Genomic DNA, 11,722 nt, shown 5'->3' with positions numbered 1-11,722 from the left:
GGGGAGTTAGCTCATGGGCTTAGAGCGTAGAGTATTATTAACTATTGACTGCTCTCCCGCCCGTCCTATCATGATGCTTAACCGTGATTGCCCTGTCGGTTGGTGTCCGGGTTGGGGTTATCACACTATCCCTCATCATCACCCGTGCAGGTCACAAGCTGGCAAATGGCTCCAACAAGCCACTACTGAATTCATCAGCCATGGTTGGCGCGGTCACTTTAGCAGAGGATGGGATATCGGGTGGACATCGTACAACAAGGGCCAGGGTATAAATAAAGCCGGCGCATTCCTCATTCATCGGCGTCCTCCATGCCTGTTACGGCAGCGCCCCTGTCGAACACAGCAATAACTGCGTCTGAAGGACCTGAAACGCTCTTGCATGATGAGGTTCCCCCCACCCATCCTCTTCGGCCTAGCGGTGGGCATAGCATCCATTGTGCCAACCGTCGCGCAGTCTACCTGCAACGGCCAGGCTGACTATTGTGATCGCCGCTATTCCAATGTTACCCAGGTCGGCGCCCACGACAGCCCCTTCGTTGGATCGCTGCTCTCCGATAATCAAGATCTCAGTGTCACCCAGCAGCTGGACCTGGGAATCCGCTTCCTCCAGGGCCAGACCCACAAGTCTGCGCTGGACGATACCATCCTCCTTTGCCACACGTCGTGCCTGCTGGAGGACGCGGGCAGCCTAGAATCATTCTTAACTACAGTCAAAACCTGGATGGACAGCAACCCGGATGAGGTGGTGACCCTCCTTCTTACGAACGGTGATAGTTTATCGGTCTCACAGTTCGGCGATGTCTTCAACAGCTCCGGTATTTCAGACTATGCATTCGTGCCGAGTTCGTCCCCAAACACTTTGGCCATGGATGAATGGCCGACCCTACGAGAACTGATCGGAAATGGCACGCGGCTGGTGTCTTTTCTTGGTAAGCAGTAGCCAGGCAGGCGTGTCCTGAGAGGCTTGTTTGACCAGATTTCCAGATTATGGCGCCGATACTTCGACCGTTCCATACATCCTCGACGAGTTTGCGTACTTCTTCGAGACCCCTTATGACGTGACGAATGCGACCTTTCCCGACTGCAGCATTGACCGGCCCGCTGGTGCGTCGGCCTCTGGACGGATGTATATTGTCAATCATTTCTTGGATGTCGACATCTTGGGGATTCTCATTCCCGATAAGGACCATGCATCCGACACCAACGCAGTGTCGGGGTCTGGGAGCATTGGAGCCCAGGCAGATCTGTGCTACTCCATATACAGCCGCTTGCCCAACTTCATCCTCCTGGATTTTGTCGATTTGGGTGAGCCGATTGCGGCTCAGAATGAACTGAATGGTGTCTAGAACGCTTATTGTCATCCTTCCGAGCAGCGTGGCTCTGGATTTACCAACCTCATTGGCATGCTATGTAAATCTAGCAGTGTTCTATCAAGTATCTTACCATTCGGAGTATAATGAATCTGCCGTTCTGCTCATCTGTAAAGTCCAAACGAGGCCAGACCTCACACTGCGAGGGAACGTATAGATCTATCGTTTAGACGAAGTCCTTCAGTCCAAAATGTCGAGCAGATAGCGCCAAATCGCCCCACTTTAACTTCCAAGACACTTCGAAATTGTTCACTCGTCTAATTCAATCTGCATCTCGCGTTCTGTTATAATTTTGGGATATCTAGGTTAGAAATGCCGGGCTGGAACAGTAGCAGGTAGCAGAATCTTCCATACGTACCCCAAATCCTATTGGCCGACGCAATAATGACTTCTGCCTTAGCAAGCAACTTCTTCGCATAACGCTCGGCCTCCGCCGGGTGCAGCTGGTTTTTCTGGGTCTTCCGCGGGTTTACCTGTAATTTTTGGTTAGCACAGCCTCATTACACTTTGCTATCAAAGCTTGTCTTACCATCATAAGTATAGGGACAAGGTCCTTTGCATCAGCCTCTGCCAATGCTCTTAGATTGCGGAAACCATTTTCTCGGAGTAACCTGGCCGTCCATCCCTTCACGAAGGTAACCTGAGCCATTTCCAGCAGATCAGCGCGCGCCCCAGCCTCCAGACGATCTCGCATATGATCCAAGACTGCCGCAAGCATGCCCCAGTTCATTCGCTGGCAAAATTTCACTATACCCGCAGCAAAGCCATGACATTGTTGTGCCAAGGTTTGGACTGCTCCCCGCGGAATCCGATAGCGATTGGCTACTGCCGACAATGGCACTTCGTTACTCAAGTCCCGAAGTTGAAAGGCCGTGTACGCTCTGCGATAGATCCTGGCCTGGTTAATCTGTTCTGGCGTGTTCTCCTTGAGCGATGCCCCACTTTGCGCCCTGCGAAACCGTTAGCGCCTTCATGAACGATCAAAGGGGTTGTGAGGCCAAATACATCGTATTCACGAAACCTGGACTGACACCAACGAACTGCAATGCGCGTAGCCCACTCTCATCGAGGCTGTCCAACTGATCGCGAAAGATAAGCCAATCGATCGGGGTGGCCGTGGCTGCTTGCAGGGGCGTGAACAAGTAGAAGATGTGCATATCGCCATCCATAACGAATGCTTGCAACGCTCTTCTCAACTCCTCGTAGACAAAGAGACCGTCTTCGGGTGCAAACGCCGAAGCCACTACCGCTTGGCCAAGTTGTGTTGAAGAGTACGATTCGTCGTCGTTCAATTGTACAAGCCCCTCGGTGGCTAGTTCTTGCAGCGCGGAACCCATGATACCGTAGGCTACCCTTTTATCCACCGTCAGGTACAGAAGGGTACATCTAACGTATTCCTTGATAGCATCGTGACCGGAGACAAGCCCGGTCGCAATAGCTTCCAATAGTGCCCTTGTGGGAGGTGAGCGATCCATTCCTCAGAAAGAAGGAGTTGAGAACTCACCTCTTGAGTCCCCTCTTCTCCGGGGCTAGGCAACTTTCGATGGCGGGCATTTCTGCTTCTAAGAGGTCGCAGACCGCTTGTAGGTCGCTATCCCCACATATCAGGTATGTCTCACCCGCCTCATCTTTCCCTTTGCGGCCAGCTCTTCCACACATCTGTCGCCTTCGCGAATATTAGCCGATAGCACACTATGTTCACTACCAAGGCACCTTACAGCATTGCGGGCCCTACATGTTCCCTGCCCATGCGTGCTCCATTGATAATAACCCTCCGTGCAGGGAGATTGACTCCAGCCGCAAGACTGCAGGTCGCTATGAGTATACGCAAGACACCTTGGTCGTATGCCTGCGCTATCAGTTCGCGCTCCTCTGCTGTCATTCCTGCATCTATACGATAGCTTAGCATATGCGTGGAATCGATGCGAATGGTACTTACGGTGGAACCCTACTCCTCTCACGAGCGTCTTTTCGAGAACCGGGTCCAAGCCGCTAGGCAGACTGCGTAGATCAGCAAGCAAATCCAAACGCTTGCTGAGTTCATCTGTGTTCTCCGCAGGTGCTGGCATTGCTTCGCTTATAACAGCTGCTTGGATCTGGCACATATGCCGACTACCGCAGAACACCAAGGCGCCATGCCCGGCGTCGGCTGTGTCGATTGCCAGAGCTACAGTCGAATTCGTCATGGGATTTGCAAGCTCGCGGAAGGTTGAGGGGCGAATAACACGATCTGGAGGCATGCATTCCATGAGAGTTGCGTTGGACATCGACTTTAGCTTAGAGATCGTTTGGAAAAGCTGCCTCGAGGTTGCTGCGGGATAGATTGCATTCTCATAAACCAGGTAATCATCAATCGGGATTGGTCGGTATGTCGACACAAAGTAAGCGGCATTCATCCACTCAGCAAGCATTTCTGTGTTCTTGGACTCGTCAGAAAGATCGCCTTAAGGCTTGCGAACCGAGTCTAAGATCATACCGATAGGGTGGCACTCATGCCAATGATTTGGGTCTTCTGTCGCAAGAGGAGTAGTTTGGTGACCATGAGTTCTAACAAATACCCGCGATGTTCATCATCCAGCATATGTAGCTCGTCCAAAACGACTACACCCAAGTCGCCAATGCTGCATTCTTCAATGGCGGAATTGATTAAAGAGTTCGCCTATGTGACAACTATCAGAGATGATTCGTGACCTCGAGGACAAAGAGATAACGCACCTTCTCAATCGTGCAGACAGCTATGTCCGTGTCTGCCCAGGATGCAGCAGTCCTGCTTCCACCATAGTACCCAGTGACACGAATTGATCGCTGGAGCTTGTTCCACCGGTTGTGGTACGGTTTTTCATTGGCTGCTTGGTCATCAGCATCATGAGTGATTTTCTCGACATCCTGTACGATGCGTCTGAGCCACTTGAGCTTTTCTTGTACCAAGGCAACATAGGGAAGGACAAGGATAGCCTTGCGTCCGGGGTTCTCAATGATACGCTTAAGCATCAAAACATCGGCGACGAGAGACTTCCCCCCGCCCGTGGGGGCTGTGTAGACTAAATGTCGGTCGCCCTTGAGGAGGCCTGGCGCTAGAAGGCATGACGCCTGCCACTGGTAGATACTGCGAAGCCCAGCTGCGGCAAAGTTAGCCACCAGTCCTGGAGGCAAGCCATACGTGGGGTGATTCAAGGACAAATAAGGATTGTGTGCCGGATCCTGGTCGGTAGGGAACACATTCAGCTGTTGACCACGACACGCCGGCGGCGTCTCAGCAACCGGATAGATGTCACTGGCAACCAGACGGGCCTTGGGAAGGATGAACGAGGGGCGGATAAAATCTACCGACCGGCCAACCGCACTAGAAACAGTCGTAGGATGTCTGACTCCCACTGGCCTGTGATCATCGTCTGCAGTAGGGTCCGGGGGTCGCTTGTTTCCAGCCAATGGGACTACCTCGAACGTCCGCTGGCGGGCAATATCGACGGATGTCTGAAAGCCATAGGTCTGAAATGGCTGCCCAGGTGGTGCAGACATACCTGGGTCGACGTTTAGACCTCTGTACAGCTATGGCGGCTCTCGTGGGGCTCCCATACGCAATGAGATTCATGGAAAGTACAATATGGTCGGAGAGTGCCCAGGCAACATTGGAAGGATGGCTAATCCCGGTGGGACAAGAACTAGCTTGATATAAACGAAAGACAACAGAAATGAGAGGAATAGATATCCAAGCGTGTTAAATTCTCAGCCAGACCAGATATGATAGTACTGATGATGGTGATGATGGCAGCAACCATGCCAGAACCTTGGCGAGACCTGTTTGTGGTGGTGATGGTTCTGGCAGGAACGCGGGTGCAACGCGCTCGTTTCGGGAAACTGCATCCCATCCAGTAACTAAGTAAAGATGTGGGTGACCTATCGGCCTCAGGCACCACAACCCCGATCTGCCTTCTCGGCGAGCCTAAGGCCGCTAGGTGGTACTTACGTACACTACATACTACATCCTACAAAGCCTGATAGGCCTGAGTTATTCTGCTGTGAAATGAGGAATGAATAAATAGCATGAAGTTCATACCCAAGGTACGATAAACCAATGATAATATCATAGCGACAATTAATATTGATAGTAGTAGGTGTGCTGGGCTTTTTTATTTTTCTGTTCCCGTGCGGAAACGTTCCTGGATCGGCTCACCCGCTAATCGGAGCCCTGCTGATCCGCCAGTCGAAAGGAATGACTTACCCAACGGAGGTTGGTCGTGTGCTAGTCAATAGCGGCATGCATCTTCCGTGGGCAAGTGGCACTGGCCATATGGTGCCTAGCAGCGTCCCCGGATATGATTAATCCTCCCCGTACGAGCGAGGGAACTGAAGTAACGAGTCCGGCAGCCAAAATATCAGAAGCAGCAATATGAAATGAAGATAACGGCGATCGCATTGATCACCACAAATTTCGTATGTACTTCGATCAGTCAGTAAGTAGGTGTCCAGTGTTCACTAACCCGGGCAATTCCACCCTGCGACCCAGTTTGGGGGGCACAGACGTTAGAAAGAATCCAGCTGCCACGCTATTCCTTCTTGTCCCGCGCGCGCTCTGCAGACTAAAGGTAGGTGAGTAAGCAAGGGTGGCCGGAGAAGAAGCCCGGCTATCAGAACCCAACATTTATTATTGATCGCTAGTTGAACTTCATGTTCACCCCCCTCTTTCATACATACATTCCGACAAGCATCGGGATACTCTTCTGGGAGAGTGGGAACTGCATCAAACCTGCCTCCAAGAAACAAACTTTCACTATGGAACTTACCGCATTAATATGACACGATTGTCTCGTGCGGGCTGGCTGCCTGGGGTCACCTGACGATTAGGATCATAACAGCCTTTTGGCTACGGAAGAACTAAGGTAAGGCCAGGCAGCCTCCGACTCCATACGGAGTGCTAAAATGCGGACCTGCGCAACACGAGTCTGGCTTACCGAGTATTATTTTTTTTTTCTCATTATTGACACGCCCCTTCATGAGTTGGTTCATGTGCGCCCTCTCCTCACATCCCGCGTTGTGAGCCTCTTGTGTACAGTCATCATTCCCATGAACCTACCATGCCATGTATAATAGTGAATTGCCGTGGGCATTAACTTAATAGCTCAACTTTCATCCTGGGCATGCTCCGGCTCAGCTCTACCTACACTGTACATGGTCGTTTACGCTGAAGTGGCCAGAGTGTCCCAGGTAGACGGATACCTCGGGCCAAAGTGCCATTCTTCTTCAACATTATTGAACCGGAGGGCTATGGGCCCGAAAAAGAAAAGGAAGGGTGAAAAAAAGGAAAGGAAACGAGGGGAAAAAAGAGCAAAGAGGGAAGAAGCCCACACCCCCCAAGTGATCCACCCACATGTGGCCACTCACGCTTAAGCAGACTTGATCAGACTTACATTCCCCGTACACCGTATCATCATTATTCATGACAATTAGGGTGGTTCTTCCTCACACCTTTACGAGTTTTGTTTTGAGCAATTTGAAGTGCTCTTATTTGAAGGAGAATTCGGCGCAAAAACACAGCTATCACACATTAAGTCCACGGGGGCTTACCTGAGCTGAACCTGATCTTGTTGTTCATGTGTACATCGTAACACATTAGTTCGTTCCTTCCTAGGGCCCTCTGCAGGCACTAGTCAGTTCCGAGGTGCCAGACTCCTTCATACCGTCCCCATCACAGTAGCGCGCTCTTTAGCATCGGACGATCGAGTCACTTTGCCGCGTCTACACCTTACACGTTTTGGACGGTCGGTTGGGTTGAGTAGAGGCAGCCGAGCATTATAATTGGGGGTTGTGTTTCCGGTCATCAGATGATGATCATGAGGAATCAAATCACTGGGACCTTCAAACTGTAAATCCCCAAAGTCTCTGGTTCAAGGATCGACTGCGATTTAAATTAGCCCCCCCCCCCCCCCCCCCCTCCCGGTATCGACAACTATTTTATCAATTCTAGTAAGATGTGAGCGAGTGGTGACAGGATAGTGCGTCCGGCTTGGTACTACACTGTAGTAGCTGTCGGTTTTGGCATTTGAAACACCAAAGCCGACCAACCCCGGTCAATCTACCTTTGACGGGGAAAGACTATCATCTCCAAGCCACAAGACCATCCACCGTACCTAGTTATTGCTTGCTATTTGAATTCCAGGTCCTATCTGAAGCTACCATCAATACTTGGTATGGAAACCACTTTATGGCCACCTCTCAGATGCGGGGTGCAAACCATTTACATGTTGCTTGGGTTAAAAGGAAGGGGAAGTGCCAGCCTTGCTGAGGGCTGTAATGTGGCAACAGAATCAGGACGTCCAGCGCGGCAACCAAGTCGCAGTCTCATTGGACCAGGTTGACTGGCGGTTTCTGATCCTAGGAGTTTCCAAGGTCCGTTGGTCGCCCGGAGACCTGGGATGCCTTCCTGCTGGGCTTATCGGGGTGATGGTGATGATGTAACTTAGGCCGGCTTCAAATTGATCGACCTCGTAAAGTACGGGAATAGTGATTATCATTCCTCCAGGCACTTGGGGAGATCCAGATGATTGGGACAGAATTCCCCGGAGCACTGGTCATCATCCGAAATATCTACCTAACCTGCTGCCATCCGGCCGGAACGTCCCTTCGGATGAGCCAAGACAATCGAAAAGGCAAAAAAAAATCCTCGCACCCAAACGATCCGCCGTCGCGGGGGGAAAAGATCCATAGTGAACCATGAGATAAGGAGTAAGTACCTTACTACTTTAAGGAGTTGTTGGCTTGCTAGGATTAGGAAGGCGAGTTGAAGTGGTATCATTATTATTATTATACCCTAGACCAGGCGCTAAGGGTTGGGCCAAGTTCCCGCTCTGATGGACGGATTACTGTTATCATCACCTCATAGCCGCAGCTGGACCACATGCGCCCACTTCTGCTTCTTTTGCAGCACAGCGACAACCGCCGTCAACTGGATATCATTTCTCCCTCTCCCGCGCGTTTTTGAACGGCTTGTCCCGGCAAGACTGGCCTCGCAGGCTAGGATCACACGGAAGTGATAGGAGTAAATTTCCGCACCGGAGGGATGGGGCCGTCAGTTCAGTGGCCGAGAGTGGGTAGGTTCACATAAGAAGGCCCCGGGCCTGCCTGAGGATCGACTTTGTGTCGCTGCTAATCACCACTAGTCAATTAGCATTGCAGGTCGAAGGGAGCCATGGAACTGGCACCCTCCCTCCCTCACCCTTTTCTGTCTTGTCGCTGAACCGAGTTTTCGGTTGTCCGCCTAAGCTAAAATGGCTTAGCATTTCCAGCACGTATCCATGCCTCCAGTCTCCGGTCGTACAGGACCACTTCTTTGCGCCAACTTGCCCCTCCCCTTCCCTTAGGTCAGTCAGTAAGAAACCACCCCCGGGAAAATCTCTCTCAGCATGGACCGTCGGTCCAAACTCAAAGACGGTGAAAAAGGCGAGTCCGGTACCATGTTTTAATCTCGATCGCCTTCTGGCTGGCCACCTGCTTGCTAATTACCGTCGAGTCGCCTCTGCTGCTGATGTAGTAAATGCTCTCCGCCTACGAGATTTCATACATGATGCTGTTGCTGTTGCTGTTGCTGTTGCTGCTGCTGCCACTAACACCATAGATCAGCCGCTATATCTAAAGTAACTAATCTATTCTAGACAAAGAATTTATTCAAGTTCACGCGATTTCATTTCCGATATTTATCGTTGTTATTATATCTTTTCTATACAACTCTACGGAGTGATTCACTAACTTTGGAGGAGGGGGTTGGGTGTTCTGCAAATAGGAGGCCCTGGTTAGTACGTAGTTCCAGAACACCCCCGTAACAATGCGGTATCACTGCCACGAACGACCTCCCATACCATGCCTTTACTCTCCAACAATCCCCCGCCCACTTTTCAACTTGAGATTATACATGACAAGTTCAAAGATAATCGTTCTCCATATGAACAAAAGGAATACAAAAAAATTAGAAAGGGGGAAAAATGAACTGCGAGAAGAAGAACCTTGAACCATTTCTTTTCTTGTCCAGCTGACCCTTCTCCTGGTTACGATGCTGACGCCGTTTCCGTTGTCCTAGACTGAAACAGACGATATCCGCTGCGCCTTCGATGGCATGGATGGGTCCATCTGTCCACTCGGCACTCACTGCACAAGGACTTGGCGCTCTGGATTTCAGATCCAACGCGCATGCGCTGCCCTACGTGACAACATTCCTGCCACAGATTCGACATGCCCTCTCGCTGGTTCTTCTGGCCACGCCTCATCTCCTACCTGCAGTGTCTTTTTCCCATGCTATCCATCTTACTTTTAACTGTGTATTGACTGCCCGAATATAAGTAATAATGGAGGGAAGGAGAAGGACATGCATAGATCCAGAGTATAATAATGATTGAATGAATGAATGAATGCATGACTGGATATGTGGATGCGTAAAATATGAATGAATGCAAAGATCGTTTGACCCGTCTTTATCATTATTGTTATTATTATTACCATTATTATGATTATTATTATCTTTTCTCTTGATCATTTTCCTTCGGTTCTCTCCCCCCCGTTACCCTTCTCCCCTTTGTCCGTCCCATGTCCTCTGTATTTTGATTATTTTTATTTTTCTTTTTAATTTTACCCTTTTTCCTTTTTACTTCCATTTTTCCCCTGCTGCTTAATTTTAGGTTTCCAGGTCCCTCCCCAATTCCCCTTCCCTTCCATTCCCATTACTCTCTCCCTCTCTTTCTCTTCTCCCCCCGTTCTTCAATCGCCATGGCCCCTCTCTCCCGATATCATCATCATTCTTTCGCTTTCGGGTCTTTCGGGTCTTTCGGCCCACACAATCCCTTTCTCTCTCTTCCCCCCTCCAAGGGCCAGCGACTAATATCCGAGGGAGAGATCTTTTACTAGTACGAAAGTAAATCCACTAAAAACCCAGCGTCCCGACGTAGATCACCCAACGGGTCAAACACGCCGCCGCCTGGACGAGCAAGGGGAGCAAGGTGCTATAAAAATAAACCCCGAAGCCCAGACACGGATATCCATTCATACATACATCCATACAACCATCCTACATAATACATCCATTGTAGACTGTTGGAGTAGGTCAAACTCATGGATATTTTTTTGGAAAGAGTGGGAGGCAAAAAGTAAAGCGAGCGAAGGGAGGGAAACCTGGGTACTGTCCGAGCTAGGTATCAAGACCGGCTGGGGCCAATGGCCGGGATGGGGATGTGCAGATAGGAAGAAGAGCCGATAGAGCAAGTTATGTGCCAGAGAGGAAAAGCGAGAGGGAGGAAGGGAAAGCAACTATTCACCTGGTTCATGGGAGTGGATGGAGGATCCGTCATATTAACACATCGGGACTAGGGGCGAGGACGTGGACTGGTCGGGATCCTCGACGGCTTTCCTGATTCTTTCTGGTTTCTGTCTCTCTCGCGCGCGCTCTCTCGCTCTCTCGCTTTCTTCCTCTTCCACTCCTACTACTACTACTTGCTGCTGTTGCATTTCCATTTGCCAGTCCTTTTCCCTTTCTGACTTTTGACTCGCGTTTCCTTCCGGGTCACGAAAGAAGTGCCAGTTTGGTTACTATTGCTGCTGGCTACTATCTTCGCCTCCCCTCTCTTTCTCTCTGTCTCTCTCCGACATTCACACCCATCCATCCATCTTCTTCCCTCTTCCCTCTTCCCTCTTCCCTTTCTTCCCTCCCAATCCCTCCAAACTATCTATCTATCCCCCCTCCCCCTTCCGATCAAATTACGCTTTTAAGACACAACTGCTTCTCATATTACTCCTACAATTTTCTCTCTCATCACAACGTCATCCCCATCCCATCTATATGGATTTGTGCTTTACTTCCATGCTTGGGTAGTCCCGGTCCAGCATACATCATCCTCCATCAATCAATCAATCAGGTCCCTACTAGTGCCGATTAAACGACGGCTCTTGTATCTAGCTTCGCTACTTGCCTGCCCCTACAACACATTACGGACTGACTGACTGACTCCCATAACTTCCTGTGGTCGTACTTTTCTGCCACCTCCGCCGACTGGAGAGATCTGACTGGCTGGTGGTGCAAGTACTGATCTTATCCTGTGCTCACCCCACGAGTCTCCCAACGCCCTAAGTGGCTCTACTGCTTGTTTGGCTTCCACCGCCGCTAACCTTCATTTTACTACTCCGACGTTTCCAGCGACCCTTTCCCTTCTTTCTTTCTTCCCTCACTCACTTCTCTCTCTCTCTCACTTTCACTTGCTTTTCCCTTTCTCTCTTCCTCTTCCTCCTCCTCTCTCGTCTCTTGTCTCTTTTCCCTCCTCCCTCCTACATTCTTTCTTTCTTTCTTCCCTCTTCTCCTTTTCGCCTCATCGTTC

General features: G+C 50.4%; 2 protein-coding genes across 2 annotated transcripts; one reads left to right on the top strand and one right to left on the bottom strand.

Moving 5' to 3' along the window:
- Nucleotides 1-305: 305 nt before the first annotated feature.
- BO87DRAFT_229523 (uncharacterized protein) lies at nucleotides 306-1,676 on the top strand. The gene is made up of 2 exons (XM_025618754.1): nucleotides 306-929; nucleotides 985-1,676. The coding sequence occupies exons 1-2, from the start codon at nucleotides 380-382 to the stop codon at nucleotides 1,344-1,346; spliced, it is 912 nt and encodes a 303-aa protein (XP_025482194.1). The 5' UTR covers nucleotides 306-379; the 3' UTR covers nucleotides 1,347-1,676.
- On the bottom strand, nucleotides 1,655-5,207 carry BO87DRAFT_452664 (DEAD/DEAH box helicase; the record flags this gene model as incomplete). Its single annotated transcript, XM_025628510.1, has 8 exons — nucleotides 4,086-5,207; nucleotides 3,847-4,029; nucleotides 3,310-3,790; nucleotides 3,089-3,260; nucleotides 2,875-3,036; nucleotides 2,376-2,822; nucleotides 1,900-2,320; nucleotides 1,655-1,843 (listed from the first exon to the last, which is right to left on the bottom strand). Exons 1-8 carry the CDS (start codon nucleotides 4,887-4,889, stop codon nucleotides 1,655-1,657), a joined length of 2,859 nt encoding a protein of 952 aa, XP_025482193.1. The 5' UTR covers nucleotides 4,890-5,207.
- Between the last annotated feature and the right edge of the window lie 6,515 nt (nucleotides 5,208-11,722).

Source organism: Aspergillus neoniger (assembly GCF_003184625.1).
Source record: "Aspergillus neoniger CBS 115656 unplaced genomic scaffold BO87scaffold_8, whole genome shotgun sequence".
Lineage (NCBI taxonomy): Eukaryota > Fungi > Ascomycota > Eurotiomycetes > Eurotiales > Aspergillaceae > Aspergillus > Aspergillus neoniger.
Note: the sequence above shows the minus strand (reverse complement) of the source record. Positions and strands in the feature narration are given on the sequence as shown.